This window comes from Myotis nattereri (genome assembly GCF_964212035.1).
Source record: "Myotis nattereri genome assembly, chromosome: 2".
In the NCBI taxonomy this organism is placed as follows: Eukaryota; Metazoa; Chordata; class Mammalia; order Chiroptera; family Vespertilionidae; genus Myotis; species Myotis nattereri.
In genome coordinates, this window is record NC_138076.1 from 204,038,008 (window position 1) to 204,060,572 (window position 22,565).

At 44.7% G+C, this 22,565-nt stretch overlaps 1 protein-coding gene across 3 annotated transcripts in view; it reads left to right on the top strand.

Moving 5' to 3' along the window:
- The first annotated feature begins 9,146 nt into the window (after positions 1 to 9,146).
- Positions 9,147 to 22,565, top strand: part of TCP11L2 (t-complex 11 like 2) — a 42,285-nt gene continuing 28,866 nt past the window's right edge. The window contains exons 1-4 of one of the 3 annotated variants that reach the window (XM_081082983.1): positions 9,169 to 9,297; positions 18,579 to 18,774; positions 19,113 to 19,334; positions 21,389 to 21,521. In XM_081082983.1, the coding sequence (XP_080939109.1) occupies positions 21,424 to 21,521 (98 nt within the window). In that variant the 5' untranslated portion in view covers positions 9,169 to 9,297; positions 18,579 to 18,774; positions 19,113 to 19,334; positions 21,389 to 21,423. Of the gene's footprint in view, positions 9,298 to 18,578; positions 18,775 to 19,112; positions 19,335 to 21,385; positions 21,522 to 22,565 lie in introns of all 3 variants that reach the window. The other 2 variants (XM_081082984.1, XM_081082982.1) reach the window with 2 other exon arrangements.

Here is a 22,565-nt window from a genome sequence, read left to right on the forward strand (position 1 = left end):
GAGCTCCTTGAGGGCAGGGACTTTGCCTACTTTGTTCACTGCTTGGCCCTCTGGATACAAACAGTCCCTGGCATATAGTAGCTGCTCAGTAAAACTTTGCTGAATGAATGACTGGTAACTTGCTGACTTTACCTCACTCCACAGCCAAGATAGGACATTCACACAAACACATGCTTTTAAAGCCTCTTCTTCCTCTCCAATCCTCTTTTGACACTTATAATATCTTCAGGAACGCTTGGCTTCAATTTCTCTTTTCAGTCCCTTAAAGAAAAAAAAAATATATGTGTTCTTTTAAGTCAGGTCTGATTAGTAATCTGTTTAGTGCCAACGTTCTTGGGCTGTGCACTGACAGAAGCATCTCTGGAGGCCAAGCTGTGTTGGAACTGATAAAAGACCCCGTGAGGCTCCGAACATGAGCAACCAAGAGTGTGTGCAGGGTCAGGGAGGGGGCTCATCTCCCACCTCTGCACTGAGCCCAGCACAAAGTTCGGAAGGTTTGGAGGCATCCAGAGGCTGTCTGTTTGGCAGGGACCTGGGCTGTCGCCTGGCCTACAGTGGCAGAGTTGTCCAAGCATCTCTGTGAGCAGTAGACCTGGACACATGGGAATCTGAGTAGGAGGGGACAAGCAGGGTTAGTGCCATGCAGTGTCTGTAAGCTCAGAGGCACATGTGACTGCTCAGGAATACCTGGGGGATGCTTTAAAGGAGATTCATTTCCAGCGATGCAGATCGCTGGTGGGCTCCCAGGCTATCATCATTTGAGTGCAAAATGGAAATGTGACCTCATTTTCTATTCATAGCCTCGTGAGGGCTGGGAATGCTGGGTTATACGTGGGGGGGTGGGGGGGGGGGGAGACATGAGTTGGCAATCAGAGTTAGATATAAAAGTGAACCGGGTAAATCAATCTTCAAAGTCATGGAGAGGGTCAAGAAGTCTTTAGTATATGCACCCCAAATTCTGCAACTACTTTCCCATTTTCCTTTCCTTAAATTAGCTTTCCCCTCAAACATCAGCATATTGGATTTGCTTCAAAAACTATATTCTTTTTTTTTCCAGTTTTGTTTAATTACTAGGATTGTATTATTTTTTCATTGCAACTAATTGGTGTTTTGAAGATATTATTGCTGGAATGGTGTTTTGTGGGTCACCTCAGGAACTTTAAGTTCTTTGTGTGCAATCAGGTGTTTTTGCAAAGTGACCCCTGGAAGTTTTTGGAACATCCCTTGTTTATAAGTCAGAAACTGCTCAACAGTCAGGTTCGTTGCTTTTTTGTTTATTTGCTTTAGCACAGGTATCTACAATGAGTGGAATGATCTCAGTCAATTGATTTACTGTGGCCCAGAAAATTCTGCTTTTGGAGAAGAGAAAGTCAGGGAAGGGAGGGGCATGAAAGGATGGCTGAAGGCGACCTTTGTCCGTTTGGGACAACAGCATCCATCATCCCCAGAAAAGTGGTTGTTGGAGGGTAGCCACGCTAAAGACCATTCATTCTGACCTATGGTGTCTGGTGGATTAAGAGCATTTCATGTCCCTTCAACATTTAGAGATTATCTCTTCCAGCGGTTCCAACCTGCCTCAAACCAACTTAACGGAAAAATAGCAAATGAACAAACTGTGCACGTGTGTGTGTGTGTGTGTGTGTGTGTGTGTGTGTGTGTGTGTGTACGCATTGGGGAGGCAGGCTGGATGGTCTAATTAACAGTCTTTGAAAGTCTACTATGGCTGAAGTACTGCTGGACGACCTAGAAGTGGGAGGGGGTGGGGGTACTTACAAAGGTAAGTCAAACTTGACCCCTACCTTCCAGACACTAAAAAATCCAGAGGGGGAAATGAACATGAATAGAAACAAGTTCATAGAGGATGTTCTTAGTAACACCTGAGGTCACTTTCACACCTGAGATTTTATTATTCTACTTATCCATTCACCAAATATGTATTCAGGTCACCTAAGGAAAATTGAAAGAGGGCCATGGGAAGAACAGAGAAGGCTGATTACTTCCAAATGTGGGGCGATAGAAGGTTATGTGCAGATGGCATCTAAGCTGAATCTTAAATGGTGACTAGACATTTGGGAGGTAAATTTGTGGGAACAAGGGCAATGCAAGGAAAGGGTAGGGTATCGGTAAAGGCATGGACCAATTGGTGATTTAGTGTCCCTAAAGCACAAGTGGGGTTTGTGGTAGTTTCAAAACGTGTCTAACAATTCTTTGAAGCCCCTGCCACAAAGGGTGGGATCTAATTCCCCTCTCCTTGAATATAACAGTCTTTTAACCAATAGAATGTGTTGGAAGTGACGATGCGTGACTTCCAAAGCCAGACTAGAAAAGTTCTATCAAACAGCATTGCTTGTATATTAAATGGTAAAAATGGGGCTACCATTTGGGAAGTTGGATCACCAAAATGACAAATGGTCCCCACAACACCCCCATTTTACAACTGTAAAAATAAGGTCATATGTGTAATGAGCGGTGGAACTTGGCTATGAGTTTTCTGGTCTGTCTGAGTCCAAAAAACACCCTCTTTCCACCACACGACATTCGCTTTTTATATATACAGTTAGTTTGTGCCTGAATGGATTTGCTCTTTGAAAACTTTGATCTACATATACTTGTAAATTTTTTAAAAAAAAAACCTTTTTAACTTTACAAGTATAATTGAGGTAGCCTTCCTTTAAATAAAGAATTCAGGGTAAGCATTAACATTCACTTGTACACAATTATGTTGTACCCAGCTTTTCAGGATTTGCTGATTATGTGCGTGCAGTTGTACCAGTAACATGAACAATGTCAGGGCCAAGAATCCCTCTCTGGAAATCGCCCAGAAATGCCTCATTGTTGCTCTTTGCTCCAAATGTTCTTGTAGCCAGATTTACTTCTTTTTTCCCCCCTCTGCTTCCTACATACAGAAGAGAAGCATAAACAGCTTCATAGTTTAGGAAAGTTGGCAGCATTTCATTCTTCTTGCCTTCTGGAAGGCACAGCCATCCCAGTACCTGGTCCAAGCACCCTTCTAGAGGAATGGTATGTGGAATGTGATTACAAATACATTGGGCACTTAGTTGATATAATGCTTGTTGATGTGTCGTTATGGAAATTAGATAATTACACCAAATGGGTAATACTGTGCATGTGACACTGCATGTGTATGTGTGCGTGCACAGAAGCCACGAAATGCGTTCTGGTTTCTATTCTTGACCTGCCAATTCAGTGAGTCACTCAATATCCCTTGGGTCACCCAAAGCCTCAGTGCCCTAATAGACTGTGGGAGCTAAAAACAAAAAACAAAACACACACACACACACACACACACACACACACCATCTTCTCCCACCTTCTAAGTTCTTTTAGCTAAGCTAATAATCAAATCAACAGAGACAGGTTAACAGAAGAAAATCAAAATTTTAATCCTAAGGCTAAGGTGAACATCCTAAGAGTTCCTTCCTGAAGCAGATTTTTCTGTGTGAATCTCTTGGGCAGGAAAAGGGGGAGGGTGGAATGTTCTTTTAAAGTCTTGTTTCTTAATAAACAGCTTAAAATCAATATCCCCCCAAAGGCAGCTTCAGGGTGGCAAAAAAGTAAACTTGATTCCCTTCAATACCTCATACTAGGACCCCGAGGAACTCAGCTAAAAGCTACACTATAGGCATCTGAATATTCAGGGCCCTCACTTTTTCATTCTCAAAAGTCACTATAATTAAAGTCCTATGTCACTTTGGGAAAGAATGCCTGTTCAGTTTATCACCAAAGGGAGGAAACCCTTAGAAGTCGCAGGTTGGGCAAAACGTGTTTTAAAAATGCAAGTAAATGCCCTACATGTTGACGTTTTAAGAACTGAGCTTGAGAGGAACTACTTAAAAAGTACAGATCAGTATTTTCCCACCCAGGATAAATAATGCTGACATACCATAGAATTTTAAATTAAATTATCTTTTTAAAATAAGGACCTTTTGCAAATGTATTCCTTCCTGTAATTTATATGAAAAGCTCCTTTTGTTTTCATGACTTTTAAAGATATGAATAAAAGAGAGATGGGAAATTTATTTATTGTGCAGTGTGAATGGTCCACCACCACTAAGGTATATTTAAGAGGGACATACAATGATAAAAGTGGTGTGATTGTATTGGCATCGTGAAATTATATTAGTGACATCTGAATGAATACATTCTTACTGGAAAAGAAATAAGCCATTTGCATTTATATAAACGAAACCAGAAACTTCTTCCAACTTGCCTCCTAAACCGTTTGGAGGGTAATGTTTTCATCCATTTCTATGCATTTCATATGTATAAAATACATTATCTGTGCTCTCAAGAACAAGTTCTCTCTCAAGTTATAAATGGTATCACCACATAATCATTGTTCTAACTCATGTTTTTTATGTTGAACATGCTATCTGAAGACACATTTCTTTTTTTTTTTTTTTTTTTTTTTTTTTTTTTTTTTTTAATATATATTTTATTGACTTTTCACAGAGAGGAAGGGAGAGAGATAGAGAGTCAGAAACATCGATGAGAGAGAAACATCGATCAGCTGCCTCCCGCACATCTCCCAGTGGGGATGTGCCCGCAACCCAGGCACACGCCCCCGGCCGGAATCGAACCTGGGACCTTTCAGTCCGCAGGCCGACGCTCTATCCACTGAGCCAAACCGGTTTCGGCTGAAGACACATTTCTTAATCTTTTCCTTTATGTCTTCTAAGTTGTGCCCTTTATTTTAGAAGTTCTTCCCCCTCTGGTTTTCCAATTGATGTTTAAAGTGAAGATCAAAATATTCAACCATGATTGAGCTATGAAGGCCCAGAGGTGGGGTAAAGAGCATGACTGTGTTGGCCAGGGCTCTGAATCATTTCTTTGGCTTCTCCTAAATGCTCCGTTGAGCATTGGCTCTGCTTGGCTCCTCCCACTTCCTGCCCAGAGTTGTCTCCACTGCTGCTGGTCCTCACTCTTTTTTGCTTTCTAGGGGACAACAGTGGTTTCCAGGTAAGTGGAGGGGACCCATGGAGGGTGAGGGGAAGGCACCAGGAATGTTTTTTTCTTTTAGTATGTGAGGGGTCAGGGTCTGGAGCTATGTCCTAGGTGTGAGGATACAAACAATTGGAATGAGAAATAACCTCCAATTTGATACTAATTCAAGTCGGTGGAGTTAAAGGAAAACTGGTTTTGGTGCTTTGGAAACCCGATCAAGCATCAACATTTTGATTAACTTCAAAACTGGTCAATGATCCAATTCTGCCTGATATTCAAGACAAAAAGGAGAAAATGACAAAAATCTGCCAAAAAGGTGTGGTTAAATTTTGTACATTCAGTGACCAGTTTTCTAGTTTGTGTATTAGCCAAATTATTGTTATTCCTTTCACTCTATATTGCCCTCCCCACCCCCCCCCCTTACTGAATTTTAACCTTTCCTAGCACCTTTAGATGAACAGGGGAGAAAAAGAGAGATGAGGTCCCATTTAACCAATTCTCCTACTTACAGTGGAGTCATATCTTATGTGAGGGGTTCGGTTCTAAAGGAACAATGTAAGGTCAAAATTATGTGCAATCAAAGTTATCCTTGATAGTTCCTTCAATGGGCCATGAGACCTGGGATACACCCCCGTGTTTTTGCCTACAGCATTGAAACAGATGTATGTTTCTTCAACTAGATAAAATAATTGCTTTGCATTTGGGGACAGGTTAAGGGAAAATAATTACCTGTAAACACTAGGCTCATAATCTGTGTGGTGAGATCAGGACCGGCTACGTCATTTGTGAGGTCCAGTGCAAAATGCAAATGTGGGGCTCCTTGTTAAAAATTACGAATGTCAAGATTGCGCCAGCAGAGCATTAAGAAGAACCAACACAGGGTTCTTCCGAGCATAGGGTCTGGTGCAACTTTACAGGTTGTACATCCAGGAAGCCAGTCCTGGGTATGCAGCTTGGGACATAATGAGAAACTGCGATCAACTCAGTAAGAGAAGCCTCAAACCTCCCATACAGAGAACAGGGGCAACGCCACTGCCAGTGTTTAAAGTTTTCTCTGTGCTCCGCACACCCTGCCCCGTCTGAGCAGTATGGTTAAACGTACATTGTGCTAGATCAGCACAAGGTTGCAGCTCCATTATGCAAGCTAAATGGTTGAGAGTTTGCAAATCCATATTAACACTACAGTGTTGGATTCTCTTATATTTTCTCAAGGATTCATTGTCATTTAAAACTCAGATGTGTAAAAAGAAAATTCCTATTTACTTTTCTTTACTAAGCAAACATTTTTGACCTGTCCTTAATTACTTGCCAAAAGCAAGAGATCAAGTTTAGTCTATTGTGTAGTTTATAGGAGAAAACAGACTGCATTACCATGAGTTCTCTAGGTGGTCCTCCCCCCAAAAAAGGTTAGAAAAATTAGGTGTGATAATACCGTCTTAAAATAAAAAGCTAATTATTTTACTTCCTAAAGAGGTTGCCTTTTCAGACATTGTTTTCCCCCAGAAGGTCTTGAAACATAATCTGAGCAATGAGGATTTTATTCTATGACTGCCTGAGCTCTCCATGCAAGAATGTGATACAAGGCTCATTTTTTTTTTAAAGGAACTCCCCAATACTTTGCAACACTATATTTTTTCAAAGTGCTTTTATATCTAAGTCAGGCTGAGGGCAGTTGGTCAGGTAACTGACCAAAAGGTTTCCAGATAGCAAGCTATTTAATGTCGAACTAACAGAAGTTCGTGTTTCCAGGATATTTTCTCTCCCTGGCTCGGGTCTCTGATGTTGCCCAACCTCTCCCACCTCAAGGTTCTCAACCCAAAACATGTTGAAACTTGACTCACCTGATTTGACAAAAATTGCTTCCTTGTGGTCTTGAGGGTTACTTATTTGGGCTTTAAAAGAAGTGCCATGCCCAGGGCCAGGCAGTTGGTCACGCAGGAAGACTGGTCAGCTCTCTTGACTCATGCTCACCTGCTCCAAGTTATGTAATAGAGCAAAAACAATATTTAAGCTCCCACAAAGCTAAACAAAGGAAGCAAAACTGAACGTGTCATTGTCACAGTGTCCAGAAGTTTGAAGGGTATTTTTGGTTAATCTTTCTATTGTGGGGATATTAGGGTGTTGATAGTCGTTGTTGTGTGGTGTTAATTTGGCAAGAATTGAAATTGGAGGCGTCTATTATCCTGACTGCTGATTCCAGCAACCTGTATAAACAAGCGCATGAAAGAACCTGGGTGGCAACGGCATTTTCTCTTTAATCTCTTGATTTGTATCAAGTTGTATATTTTTAGAGAAGGGAGGAGAGAATGGCATCAGGAGACACCAATACAGCTTTCTGCAGATCACCAGAGAAGTTTGTTCAGAGTGGTTTGTCAAATAGTTTCAATAACTAACACTAATGGAGTGCTTACTCTCTACAGCCCTAACCACTTGACATGCTTTATTTCATTTTCTCCTCACAATAACCCAATGAGACAGTTATCATTGTTATCCCCACTGACCAAGATCGCCTGGGTAGTAAATATCAGAGCCAGGGTTTGAATCCTAGACGAGTCCTTATTGTAACATTGAATTATTCCATCTAGGACAGTGGTCGGCAAACTCATTCGTCAACAGAGCCAAATATCAACAGTACAACGATTGAAATTTCTTTTGAGAGCCAAATTTTTAAAACTTAAACAATATAGGTAGGTACATTGTTATTAACTTAATTAGGGTACTTCTAAGCTGGCCTTAGCTAAAAACGTCCTCAATCTGATTGAGATACGTTCGCTGAGGTCGACCCCTTCCAACTCTCCCATCCACACTCGTCTTGTATGCTTGTTTCATCTGTCTCCTTTCCGCAAACCAACTTCTGTGCATGGGCCACGAAGATTCAGTCTCACTGTACGTGCTCGCCCGCATATGGTATTTTGTGGAAGGGCCACACTCAAGGGGCCAAAGAGCCGCATGTGGCTAGTGAGCCCAGGTTTGCTGACCACTGATCTAGGATAACTGGCTTTCTATCCTCCTTTAAAATGTTGCCTGTCTGGTTTGTTTCTAGAACCAATTTTGCCTCCACGACCCAGATACGATTTCAGCACTAAATAAAAATACTTCAGTCTATATAAAATTCATTTACATCCCTGCATGAAACTATCTCCTAAATAACACCAGCTTATACCTGGCAGAAGACAGAGTGGTTTTCATGTGTGTGTGAGATGGGGGGGTGGGGGGCGGGGGGGCGGGGGGAGGGTGTTTCTGAACACCCTGAAGCATGCCCACAAGAGCTGAGCAGCTGCCCTGCCTGCACAGAGCCCATGCTGGCCCTGCTTATTTACATTAACCAGTGTCGAAACGTCTCCCGGACATAGAACTAGGTGCTGCCAAAAACCCTAGAGGAAGTAAGATGCTTTATCTTTTGCCTGCACACAAGTGTACTCTTCAGAGAGAGCCCGGGTGGGTGTGACTCCCAGGAGCTAATCGTCTAGTCCAGCCATATGCAAATCTGGACCCGTGTTTATGTGGAGGTGCAGACACAAACGTGGGTGACACTGTTGGTTGCTGACGTGCGTAGAAACACACTAGCCACGTAGGCATTTGGGCTGTCTCTGTGTCCACGGTGTGACAGCGAGCACCTAATCTGGATCGTCCCGTCTAAATGAGGGGTGTCTGGGTAGTGAAAGTTCCACACACTGGCAGCAATGTCCGCACGCTGGTGCGCACCCGGGGCTCCTAAGGGGGTCAGTCCAGCGCTTCTACCAGCCGATCGGCCTGTGCCCTCGCCCGCGGCCCCAGCTCCCCCGCTCCGCCCCCAGTTCAGCGCACCCATCTTGGCCCCGCCCCTTAGGCCCTGACAGGCCCCGCCCCCGGCGCAGGCCGCTCTCGGCAGCACTGCTGCCCCAGTTCCGTAAACACTTTTCTCCCCGCCCCTCGGAGCCCCCGGACTGCACCACTCCTAGGACGCGGGGGGGGATGGCGTTCCCTCATGCATCAAAAACACCTTCAGTCCAAGCTCTCCTCAGCTACTTTCGTCCGAACGTGGCGAACGTGTCCTGTAGTTGGAGATCTGTCAGAGTCCTGCTGGCGGAGCCGGGAGTGCCCTGGATTCCCCTCTCCCCCGTGCAGTTTTCCCCCTACTCTCGGTTCTGTTATGGTCACGCCGTGGCTGCCTCGTTAGAGTCCGTCCCGGCCCTTTAAATACCGCGTGGGGGGTGGGGTCGGGGAGGCTGGGGGTGGTTGGACTGGCGAGTTTTCCAGTGCTTGTGCTGTGCTGGGTGCGGGGACCCCCGGAGACCCTCGACTCGGGCTCACTCAGTCGCCCTTCTCCTCCGCCGTCTCCGCGCCGGCCGGGTGCGTATCCACCCCGGGGGAGGGTCGCCGGCTCCGAGGTGCTGGGCCCAGGCCGGCGGAGGGGGCACATGTTGGCGTGGGGCAGCCCGGAGCTTTTTGCCCCGCGTTAGAACTCAGTCCTGGGCCGCCAGGGCCAGGCGCGACAAAGCCCGGTTTCTTGCTGCCCCGAGTCCTCTTGCTTGACCTCGAACCGCCGTCCCGCGTGGGAGCGGGGCGCGGGCGCCGAGGAGCCCCGACGGGTGTCCGGGTGGTCGCGGGCGTCGGGCCCCGGAGGCGGCCGGGTCGCTGCGGCTGGGCCGCTGTGTACATCTAGCTGGGCCCGAGCCAGCGACCGCCCTGCCAGCCGCTTCCCACCATCTGGGCTCCGGGAAGGGACACCCCCTCGCCTGCGACCCCCGGCCCGGCTGGAGCGAGCGAACCGAGCCGCGGTGAGGGCCAGGCGGGGCCCGCAGTGTCTGTTTAGGGTTTGTTGCCGGGGTTTCCCTGGCACTCGGCACGTCCTCCGCCGTCCCCTCCCCCAAGGGTTTGTTTTGACAGGAAACGTGCTGCCGGGGGACGTGTGTGTGATGGGGGTGGGGGGTGTTTTGGGGGGGGGGTGTGGGGCAGCCTGTGCACACTCCAGTGCGCCCCTCGAGGTTACCCTCCTTAGGGGAAAGAGGCGGAGTGCCGTTCAGGCCCGGAGTCCAACCCCTGGCCCCTCCTGGATGGCGTGTTCTTCCCAAAGCTGCCCCTCTCGGTGGCACCTCCGGGGTTACCAGTGGTGATTTGAGATGGCACGCGGACAGACGTGGTTACGTGTTTTCTTTAGTATTAGGAAAAGCTGTTCCCTCAAATGAGCGATTTCACAGTGATAGAAAGTTTCCTTTGCAACTGGATGTGTTTAAATGCAAAAACCTGGTGAGGGTAAAGAGAAGTGATGGATAAATGAGTGTATGGGGGAGGGTGGCAACGTGGAACCGTGTGTAGAGCGGTACCCCAGTGACTGAAGTTTGGGAAATATTGCCTTGGATGGCTGCCCTGTTGCTTTTATTTTGAAGAAACGAGACAAATTGTTCTTGTCCCCAGTGGGCCCACCAGTCCCCCAAGATCCCCGTGGTCTCGTGATCTCCAGCCCAGAGACCTTGCCCTTTGCTACCTGCCAGCCATAATGAGGTTATGGCCGTGTTTGCCACTTCAGGAGGCTCCCTGCCTTTCTTTTCCTCTTGCCTCCAGGGATTTCATACAGCACCCTGGCAGCCCACAGAGGTGGCCTGACTTGAAGTGGCCCAGGGCTAAAGATACCCAGTCATGTGTGGAAGCGGCTTCCTTGCCATTGGGGGAGGAGGGGGGGAGGGAGGAGGAGGGGAGGGCCCCAGAGGGCACAGGTACCAAAACTGGGCAGCGGGGGTGGGAGGAGCAGGGTTTTCAAGGATGAAAAGTGCCTAGAAATCCTCCTCCCTGATGCTGTCATGTTATGCGTAGTGTGAACATCTGCTGTTTTAGACAATGACTGGCTTGTTGTCTTTTATCTGGCTCTCTGTTGTCTCTAATTTGGTGAAGACGGGTATTCTCCATCAGCGGTTCTCAACCTGTGGGCCGCGACCCCTTTGGCGGTCGAACGACCCTTTCACAGGGGTCGCCTAAGACCATCCTGCATATCAGATATTTACATGACGATTCATAACAGTAGAAACATTACAGTTATGAAGTAGCAACGAAAATAATTTTATGGTTGGGTCACAACATGAGGAACTGTATTTAAAGGGCCAGAAGGTTGAGAACCACTGCTAGCTGAATGGAGCAAGCACCTATCCCTCCCCTCTGTGGTTTTTGCTTTGCTGAGGATGGATACTTTTTAGAGCCGCTCTTTGGGATTGGTCCAAAAGCAGCATTTTGCAGAAGATGGAGATTTTCCACACCATCTGCAACTTTACTCTCTGACGCCTTCCCCTTTACTACACATATGTGGATGTTTGTCCTGGCACCTGACCTTGATTGGGTCTTCAAAGATGATACCCACTAGATGTTTCTTGAAATTTCTCTTTTCTATGACAACCTTAGGTGGATGGGTTTCATTCCTCAGGGCACGGCTGTATAATCTGAACAATTCACTTCAAAATCTTGTTGGCTTCCACTCATTGAAAGCAGTTCACCCTTTTGATATTTGCATTTTAACTAGGGATTTTGCAGTGCTTAAAGAATGATTCCCTAATAGAGGATTTTTGGTCACTCTAGTGGGGAGGTTAGAGTTATTTTGGACAATAGACGCATTCAGTGATGCCCTTCACCTCATAGCACTTGAGCAGCCACCCTGGGGTAAGGTCAGCTTGCTACCACATGTGCACATGTTCACATGGTGATAGGTAGATCGATTTGGCAGGATGGGAGTGGAAAGAATGAGCAGCACACCTGATTTTCTCCAGCTGTCCTAGAGTGATAGAAGCATGGGCTTTAGGGATTCCCTACCTGGATTTGAGTTGTGCTGCTGCTGCTGTGAACCCTTGGGCAGGTCATTTAACCTCTCTGAGCCTTAGGTTCTTATGTATAAAACTAGAGGCCAGGTGCACGAAATTTGTGCAGTGTGTGTGTGTGTGTGTGTGTGTGTGTGTGTCTTCCTCAGCCCAGCCTGCACTCTCTTGCAGTCCTGGAGCCCTGTGATAGATCAATAGATGCTGTGCAAGGGAGGCCCCACCCACCCATCTCAGTGCCACCTGCTGGGTACTCTGGGCCTCCCCCTGGTGGGGGCTCCGCGATCCATCCCTCCGGCAGAGGGAGGCCCTGTCCACCCGCTGCAGCACCCCAGCTGGTGGCCTGGGCCTCCCTCTGCAGGGCAATCGATCACAGAGCCCCGTTACCCATCGCCCTGTAGAGGGTGGCCTGGGCCTCCCTCTTTGCGGTGATCGTAGACTCTCCCCTCCCATGGATCACCCTACCGGCCAGTGGCCGGGGCCTCCCTCTGCAGGGCGATTGTGGGGCGGTGGCAGGCTCCCCGACCAATCGTATCTGCCTTGGCTGGCCTGACACCAGTGCCTGTCATAGTGTGGTCACCCGGACAGTCGTTCTGCTGTTTGGCCAATTGGTTGATTTCCATATTACCCTTTTATTATTATAGATGGGGATAATAGAAGTACCTTGGCTACAATAAAGATTCAAGGAGATAAAACATTTCAAGCACTTTTCATGGGGGCTGGGTTAAAATAAGCACTTAATAACCATTAGCCTTGTTATTATTTGCTACCAATGAGTATTGAATTATTGGTGCCTTATAAATTCAACACATTTCTAAGGCACTGGGAATTGAGAGTGGAGATAGCTTCTTCCTGCAAGCTGCTTAAAATGTAGTGGGGAAACAGAAATGCAGAAACAACTATAGTACTTTCAGTGACCACATAATGAGAATATAAGTAATGTGAGTGAGGCCAAAGAGAAGGAAATCCCAAGGCGTCTTATGAATAGAGGCGTGGCTCAATTGTTCTTCAATGATACTGAGCTCTCTATCTGTCCTAGGATGGCTAATTTAGATGGATTGAGTGGGATATCAGGGAAACTGACTTTGAAGTTGTAACATTTAGTTTTAAATCTGAATGACAAGGGGCCAATCCTGTGCTCAGGGAGAAGAGCATCCCAGGAGGAGAGACTAACAGGTGCAAGTGCTCTAAATTAGGAAGTTTGGCTTGTCCGAGGAACCTAAAGGAGACCATTGTGTTTGGAGCAGGAAGGGTTAGCCGGGGAGTGGTACCAGGACGAGGTGGGCAGAGGCCAGATCACAGATGGATTGTAAACCACCGCCAGGAGACTTCTTAGGAAAAGGAAAACCACATGGCAAGGACTCTTAAAAAGGATGATTTATTTTTCCTCTCTGTAAGGGCTCTGGCCTATTTCTTGTTTTATTCTCTGCCACTTTTCAAGAAGGACATTGGGACAAGTTTGACTGTATAGAAGGACTTTTGTAGTAGAGTGGTATCTAAGCTATCACAGTGGTGGGAACAATCAGAATCTAAAATCTGCAGGAGATTGGACTGTTTTGAATTAGAGTTGAAGTTTCAGTTTAGTACTTTTTTCTTCTTTTTTAACCTTTTGCTCAGAAATAATTTCAAACTTATAGAAAAAGTTGCGAGAATAATACAAGGAACTCCCTATTGTCTACCTTTTACTTATATTCACCTATTAACATTTTGCTCCATATGTTTTGTTTCTCTTTCTCTCATTTGAATAATTTGAGAGAAAGTTGCATACATTATGTCCTTTTATTCCTAAATACATACTCACAGTACATTTATCAACTTCTGTGAATTTAATGCTGTGATACAGAGGTAGATTCAAGGATTATAACAATGTTCTCAATTGATCCAATAATGTCCTCCCCCCCTGCCCCCCCCCCCTCCAACCCCCTCTGGTGCAGGATCCAGTCTAGGATCATCTGTTGCACTCACTGTAAAGTATCTTTTCATCTGGAACATATTCTATCCTTCCTTTGTTTTTATGACATTGACATTTTCGTAATTAATAACTTTTTTTTTAGTAAGAATAAAATAATAGTCGATAATCTATTACTAGGAGCTTAAGTACTTGACTATTGAAATTATCTTCACAACAATTAAAACCTGTCTTCCCTCCATCTGTTATGAAACATGGGACTAACCCCTTCAGGTTCCTGTACCCATTCCTTCCTCCCTAAAATATCAGTGGTCATTCTGCCATTCGTTCATCCATCTAGTCATTCAACAAGAAATACTTAAGTGTCTGCTACATCCCAGTCTTTGTCCTTGGAAGGAATGATAGAATATTGCATTTATTATTATTAAATATGGGACACTTGCAATAAAAAACGTGATCCTCTTTGAATAGTGACCCACTGTAGTATTGGGAGCTTTGCTTGAAGTGATCTTCTGTTTTCACCTTTGACTTTACCTTTGGCCCGTGAGTAAATTCTGCAGGCTTGAGATGCATTGTTCCAGAAAAGTTGTGTGGTTTGCTTGTGAGTTGCAGTGTTGAAGGTCTAAGTTTCTGGGTATGAGAAGCACCGCCTTTCTCAAAGAATCAGCCTGGTTTTATTATCACTTGTTCTAAGAGAAGATCCAAAATAGTTTTCAAAGCAATCTAATTACCCTCAGTGGGGTTTTTTTGTTGTTGTTTTTTGAGTCAAGTAGCACTGTCCCCAGATGACTTACATGGAAACCCAAGACCAAGAAAAGTAAGAACAGATGTGAAGGAACTTACTACAGAAAACCATTTACACCAGGACAGCCACTTGCTTTTTTTTTTTGGCTTTTGTGCAGGAGTTCTGTCCTAGGTTAACTGCCAGCCTTCTTTATCTGTAAGGCAGGAGTAGGGAATGTCTGACCCACGGGTTGTGTATGGCCAAGAAATCATTTGGTCTGGCCCTGCCAAGGCATTAGGGGTGAGTTAATTGAATGTTTGACTAAATATAGCAGGCTTATTTTTAACTTGATAATTTTGTGTGGCCCCAGAATGATGTTATGAATATCCAAGGGGCCCTTGGCAGGAAAATGGCTCCCCACCCCTCCTGTAGGGGGACATGCTTTTATCATCCTGGGATAAAACTGTTCTTCCCTCTAGAGTTTTTAATGTCTAAAATAATGGTAATAACAACAACGAAAAGTAAATAATACTAATAATAGCAAACATCTATATCCTGTTTACACTGTGTCAGACACTGTTCCAAAATCTCTCCATACATTGACTAAATGAAATCTCACACCAATTCTATGAGCTAGGTAGTATTAGCATGCCTACATGAGGAAACAGGCAATTCCTAATAAAGTGATGGACATTTTGGCTTCAAAGAAAAGTTTCTGTTTAGATCCACTAAAGCCAGTGTCAGGGGAGGCTTCTGCCAAATAAACAGTTTTCTAAACATTTTGAAGCTTTTAAATTGTCTGTTCCATTCCCTGTGCCAGGAACTCTACCTTCAGTGAAATGTTGGAAAAAAGCATAGGTGCATGTTATTAACTCTGTCTGCCATGAGCATATTTAATTTCTCAGAACTTCTAGTGATGCCTCATGGAACTCTGGGTTTATAGTATTTTAGCAATTCCTCGCTGAAAGGGAACTTATACCTGGTATAAGTTCACCCCCTCAGAAAAACGAGGTGAAGAGAGCAGATGTGATGTGCGGAAAGTCACACAGGAAATTAATGACAGACCAGGCCTCATATCCTCAACTTCCAACTTCTAACTTAGATCTTTTATTTTTTAAACTTTTTGTCCATTTATTTATTTTTAAATCAACAGTTCGTTGATTTTTAGAGAGAAAGGGAGTGAGAGAAACATTGATGTGAGAGGGCAACGTCAATCGGCTTCCTCCTGCAAGCCATGCCCCCCACTGGGGGATTGAGCCTGTAATCTGGGCATGTGCCCTGATCAGGATTCAAACCAGCAACCCTTTGGTGCACAGAACGACACCCAACTAACTGAGCCACACCAGCCAGGGCTAGGTCTTTACTTTTTTAAATCTTTATACTTTGCTGCTTTGTCAAACACAATTTAAAAACCTATGAAGTGTGCTGTTCAGCTGGAATTGAAAAAAAATGGAACATTCATAAATGCTAATGGATGAATTTATGGTTAAATAAATCCAGTGGATTAATATATGAATGAACCTACTTATAAATTCCAGTGGATGGAAGCTTTTATTCACCTTTACTTGGAAAAAACAGCCAAAGTGAAGAGAAATAAGAGCAGGCCAATACATGGCACAATTGTTACAGTGGAATGACTTGGGGGGAGGAGAGTGAAACAAAGTTTAAAATATTCAAATAAGAGTGTGATAAGGACCAGGGAATGTTAAGTCTTAAACCTAGTAAGGTAGCTTTTGGTGTAGGTTCTCTATTCTAGTGCTTGAACTTCGGCAGCACCAGGCCTGTAAATGTGTCCTGATATCAGTTTGCAAATGTTCTGGTTGAAGCTGCACCACATGGGATTCAGTGACTCCAATTCAGCTGACTCTGAATGAAGACTTGTCACATACTTGGCCCTGGCATGGACGAGCCACAGTCCCTGCCTTATTAAGGAGAGTTGGAAGTAGCCATGGGAGGAAAACCACTGTACGAGGGACTAAGCATTCTCATGGAGATACGGGAAGATGTATAAAGAAGAGTGCCCTTGGTCTGGTCAGGGAGTAGAGGGAGGGCTTCCTGGAGGAGGTAGCATTTTCAAGAAATGCCATCAATGAGAAGTAGAATATTGGCAAAGAGCAACGCTAGAGGGAAGGGAAGCATTCATTCCCTTTAGGATCTGAGGTTTGGTGGAAGTGAAAGGATTAGGCAGACGCTTTTCTTTTATCCTCCCTGCCCCTGCCCAGCAGATGGGAGTTAAAGCTCAAGTCGAATCTAATTGGCACGGGGTAAAGGAGGATGCAGGGGTTCGGGGCCATTTTATAACCTGTGTTCCTGGTGGTTGGCCTTGGGACTCCAGGATAAGGTGAATATCTCTACCTGGTAGCTTCCTGGCAGCTACACTCAACTTCTTGCCCTTGGGTCTGCAGAGGCCACCTCCGAGTTGGTAGTTTTCTGTTTTCGGAAGTGGTGGGCCAAGCCAGGGTGCATTTCTGTGAGTGGCAGGTCTAAAGAAGTTTGTTTAGGTGAGGTCAGGTGCAAATGCCTTTGGGCTTTTGACCCTTAACAAGTCCCTTTCAGGCCCATCCTTGTCTCTACTACCCAAGACGTGAAAAGTGGCACTATTTCTCTCACAAAGGCTAGACTCCCCGTAAGTCCCAGCCCCGCCTGCCTCTCCTCTCTCATGTTTCCTCAGCAGTGCCTTGTTTTGCCTTTTCTTGTCTTCTGGCATCTGGCACACACAGTTTCAGTCACTGGACTTGAGAGCCATGAGAACAGGGCCCTGTCTGTTTTGTTCACTATTATTTTTCCCAGTGCCTGGTACACAGTAGGCACTCAATAAATATGCACGGAATCATTGAAGAAACTGTGCAGGTATTTCTAGACATACTATGCGTAGTTGTGGTTTCACATTCTGGCAGCTTTGAAAGCCCTGTGTACCTCATTTTGTGAGCTGGTTCAGGTTTAAAGACGCTCGGTGAACCCGTACTATCACCATTGTCCACTTAGGATTTGAGATGCCTCTCTCCTCGAGCCCAGGTTTCCCCTCGGTGTCAGCTGCCACCACTCTCATATGAAGGCCAGCTTTCTCACGGGCCTGGCTCAGGCTCCTGGGCTGATGCCTGGGATCCCGTGTGCCCAGAATCTCCTTTCTAGGGGGTGGCTGGGCCCAGCTGCCCTGCCCTGAGAGGCACGGAATGTAGAGTCAAGGGACTAGTTTTAGGGCAGAGTAAGTCCTCTTGTTCCTCAGAGTCTGTTCCCCCAGCTTGTGAATCAGGGTTTGTGCTTGTTTGTCCATTGGGTGGTAGTGGGTACTTTGTACATTGTCAAGTACCAGGCCTGACTCTTCACATCCTGGCAGTTCATGGGAAAATGGAGAAGAACATAAGACTGGGCAGTTGGAGATTTTAATTAGCCTTCTCCTTTCCCCAGGAGGCTCACAGACAAGGAATGAGGCTGATTGCAAAAATATTTTATTTCAAACAAAGACATAGGAACAATAGCAATAGCTAACAGCTATTGTACTAAGAACTTTCTTTTCCTCACCCGAGGATATGTTTTTATTGATATTTTAGAGAGGAAGGGGAAGGGGTGGGGGGAAGAGAGAAAGAGAAACATCGACCAGCTGCCTTTCGTATGTGCCCTGCCCGGGGGATAGAACCCACAACCTAGGTATGTGCCCTGATCGGAAATCAAACCCTCAACCTTTTGGGTGTATGGGATGATGCTCTAACCAACAGAGCCAGCCACCCGGCCAGGGTCAGAGCACTTTCGCATGAGTCCTATTTCATCTTCAAGTAATCCTACGATTAGTCTTTCAGCCCAGTTTTACTGATGAGGTAGGTAGTTCAGTGCCTTCCTCAAGGCCACGTGACAAAAGACTGGAGGAGCTTCAAACCGAGGCAGTGTGACCTCGGAGCCCCAGACTTTTACTCCTGCCTCCCCATGATTTAGCAGCCCAGGCGCAGAGATTGTGTTCTGCACTCTGTGCTTTAAGGACCCGTGATTACTGAGCGTCCACAGCCACACCAAGGTGTCTTGAGTGAGCTCACACCTGTGGCTGTGGTTCCCTCTTCCGGAAGGCCTAGTGATAGCCTGGCTGGGGTGCTATGGGAAGCAGGGGCCGTCTTCTGGGCGCCTTTCCAACACTGTGACACCTGCGACACGGAGACACCACGGGTGAAGTACCACAGACTACTGACACAGGGCCTGTTTGTCTGTGCAGGTACCATCTCTTTACCCCACACTCAAGTGACACAAAATGCCCTTCAATGGTGGCGAGAAGCGGTGTGTGGGTGAGGACCAGCAGAGCGACTCAGATTCTTCCCGGTTTTCCGAAAGCATGGCTTCGCTCAGTGACTATGAGTGCTCCAGGCAGAGCTTTACAAGCGACTCCTCCAGCAAATCCAGCTCTCCTGCCTGTAAGCTGACGGTGCGGGAGGGAGTGGCGGGGGGGGGGGGGGGGGGGACCGCTGGAGGGAAGGGTCCAGACCTGTGTGCCGGGTTCTAAAACTAAAAAAGGCCTGAGATCAGAGGGTACACTTCCCTTCTTTCTAGATCTACTGGAATAGCACTGCGGGGGCCCTGCAGCTACCTTGTGCAGGCTCTTGGGAATAAATAGCCACGCAAGTTTACAACCTGCCCATTTTTTCTTTTCATCTCTGTCTCTGGCCTGCTTTGGTTCAGGTTTAAAGATGCTCAGTGAACCCGTACTAGCACAATTGTTTGACTATAAATCCACCCCACCTGTCTTTCTCAGTAGTGGAAACCCAGTCCTTGACATGACTTCTTGGACCACATTCAAGGATAAATTCAAATTGGTCTTTTCTGATCATTTCTGATTTACATGAAAGAAAAGTTGGCCCAATTCGAGGGTCATGGAGGAAGTGAAACAATCTGAAGAGTTTCCTGCTGATTTCAAAAACTGTTGTGCAAATCACCCCAGAAAAGTGCCCATGAGGAGAATTACTACACTTGGAGGGTGAGAAAGCATTAAAAGAGTGGCCTCGCCCATGGACACAGACAATAGGGTGGTGAAGGCCTGGAGGGGGAGGGCAGGCTACAGGGGTCAGGGGTCAATGGGGGAAAGGGGGAACATATATAATACTTTTAACAATAAAGATTTTTTAAAAAGAAAAGAAAAACAGAGTGGCCCTGCTGAAGGGAGACAGCTTGTCCCTCCCCCTGTTTTGTGTGTGGGAGCTAGAGATGTATAAACAGGTGTGTTTGTCTTTTTTTTTTTTTTTTTTAGTTGGCATTTTGTATAGAAAATAGAACACTTTAGCTGACAAAGCAAATGCAGAAAAAAGCAACTAATGTTTAATATGATCAGATGCCCACTTCAAAAAAATTAGTTCATTTGTATTTATTTTCAATTTGTGCATTCTCATTTTTAAAAATTGGAGAGTTGATAAGTATAGAGAAAAAACATTGCCTATGATATCATCTGAAGATGACAGCTGGAAGTGCTCGGTCATATCTTCATTCTTCACATAGACATTTCATTTTGAATTATAACTAAAGCATTTACTCATGATAATATATTGTTAAAACATAGTTTTTATGACTACTTACTACTTTATCAAGTAAATATGATTATATTTATTTAACCATTGATTTATCATTGGACATTTAGTTCATTGGTTTTTTGTTTTGTTTTGCTATTATAGTGTTTTATGTATACCTTGGTGGTGCATAAAGCCTTTTCAGGAATTCTTTCGATATAATTGGATTATTGGACCAAAGGGTACAGACATTTTTAAGGAGATTTCTTTTGTTTGTTTTTTTAATCCTTACCTGAGGATATTTTTCTATTGATTTTTAGAGAGAGTGGAAAAGAGAGGGAAAGATAGAGAGAAATATCGATGTGAGAGAAACACATCCATTGGTTGCTTCCTGCATGCTCCCCAACCAGGGCCTGGGCCAGGGAGGAGCCTGTAACCAATGTACGTGCCCTTGACTGGAATCGAACCGGGGCCCTTAGGTTAGCAAGCCGACACTCTAACCACTTAGCCAAAATGGCTAGGCCTTAAAGAGACTTCTTACTGGGACAGAGAATTGGCAAAAGGATTTGCTAGCAGCCACCCAGTTTTCTGTGCTTTTTCATACTCTTTATACTATATTCAGGGTTGATGCCTCTAAAAGGGTACCTAGGAATCCTGAAGAAGGGTTTTACTAATTCTGTATATCACCATTCCCTCTTCTTCCTCCTCCTGGTCCTCCTCCTCATCCTCTTAATATTATCTTAGGTAGCAGAATATTGCTAGTCAGTACTGTTATTTGAGGTAATGATTTTTAGTTAATAGGAGCTAAGAGTTCCAACAGTGAGTTCAAAAGGGCCTGATTTATTAGATAATTTTTAAAGAACAATCTTTAGAAATAGATTAATTATTTACTACTTTTTTCTGAGAAGTACATTAAGAAGCTTATCAGATTTATTTTAATTATCTACATTTATTGAGTTCTTACTGTGTTCTTTTTTACCAGAATTACCTTATTTAATTATCCCAAATCAGCCCTATGAGGAGGTCAGTTATGCCCCAGTGATGTCAAATAATAACTACCAATTGGCAAAATTTAGAACCAAACCTAAGCATTTTGCTATACTGCCTATATTTTTAGAAATTACAGTTTTAAAGTCAGTTATTTCATATTAAGTCTGCTTAAATTAATGAGAGTTATGAATTACAAAATAAAAAGTAGTCATCAATTTCCTGTATATTATATGTAATAAATACAGATATAGGCACAAATATGATTAATTTAAAATTTAAGTTAGCCTATATTAATAAGATTACCTCAAAAACATTGAAAATTTATCAATGCAGTAACTGAAGCTATCAAAGGAGTTCTTAAATTTTTGAAGTCTTAAATATTAAGCCGGGGAATCCACCTATTTTAGTATATAGTCTCCTTACTTATAAAACCCTGAAAATATATGTTGGAATAACTTACACTTTAGTTGCATCAGGAAGCCTCACTGGACGACAGCTTCTCTTCCACAACATTCACTGGTCTTTGCTTTTCTCTCAGCAGCAAGCCCTCCCAGGGTTGTAACGTTTGACGAAGTGATGGGTGCAGCGAGGACCTTAGAAAACATGACTCTTGTTCACGAAATTGCTGTCAATGAGAACTTTCAGCTGAAAAAAGATGCCCTCCCTGAGAACAGGTAACCTAGAGATGTTTGTCGTGCATAAACTGTACTGCAGATTGTGTGTGTGTGTGCGTGTGTGTGTGTGTATGCATGCATGCATGCACATATTCACGCTGATTCCTGGAAATTCTTGTATTGAGTTGAATGGGAGTAAACATTATCTGGTTCTCTAACAAAGCCCTATACTTGAATTAAAAACCATTCCTCTGGGTACATGTTACCCATAATCTTTAGAACTCAGCTTTTACGTCACTTCCTGGGTGAAGCTTTTCCTGACTTTCCTGAGCCCATTAGACTACATGACATCCCCTTGTTAAAGTCTCCTGTAGCCCCCTCTACCTCCCTGTTGTTGAGATACCTTATAATATTATGTTCAATGCCTTTCTCACTGGACCCAAAGCACCATTAGTGGAGGAACTATGTCTGTATGTTTGCTCTGTCCCTATTACCTAGCAGAGTACCTGACATAATACACGCACAAGAAATATATGCAGATCGACTTATTAAAAACGGATGTTTACATTGTGAAAAATAAGGAAATGCGGCTGAGTTGCCAACGTGCTAAGAAAGAGACGTCCCCGAAGCCTCTGGATGAGGGAATGACAACTGCATAGGCTCCCGTCTTCAACCTCACGACAAGCCGCCTTCAGTTACAGACACACCCTTGTACCCTCTCTCACCCTGTCTGGCTTCAGTGGCCGGGCCAACGAGGAGAAAGGCTTGTGGCCATGACTACAGATAAATCATCTTTAGAGGCAAAGTTGGCTCCTGGGGAATGGCACTGAGCCTTCAACCTCCCAGTGCCATTTATAAACCCAGAGGCATTCTCTCTATCACTTAAGCCAACATATTTTATTCCATTCAGAATGTTTTTGTTTGTTTTAAAGTAGGACAGTAGTAAACAAGTTTTTAAAATATAAAATGTGGATCACAGTCTTCCTGCTCCTGGGGATGTTGTTCGTAATAATTCTTAATATTGTTTAAGATAACTGGCCAAAGTAGGTGTGTCCGTTTGGTTTTCTGTGGTAACCGCACTTCATCATGGTTGTTTATACCAGC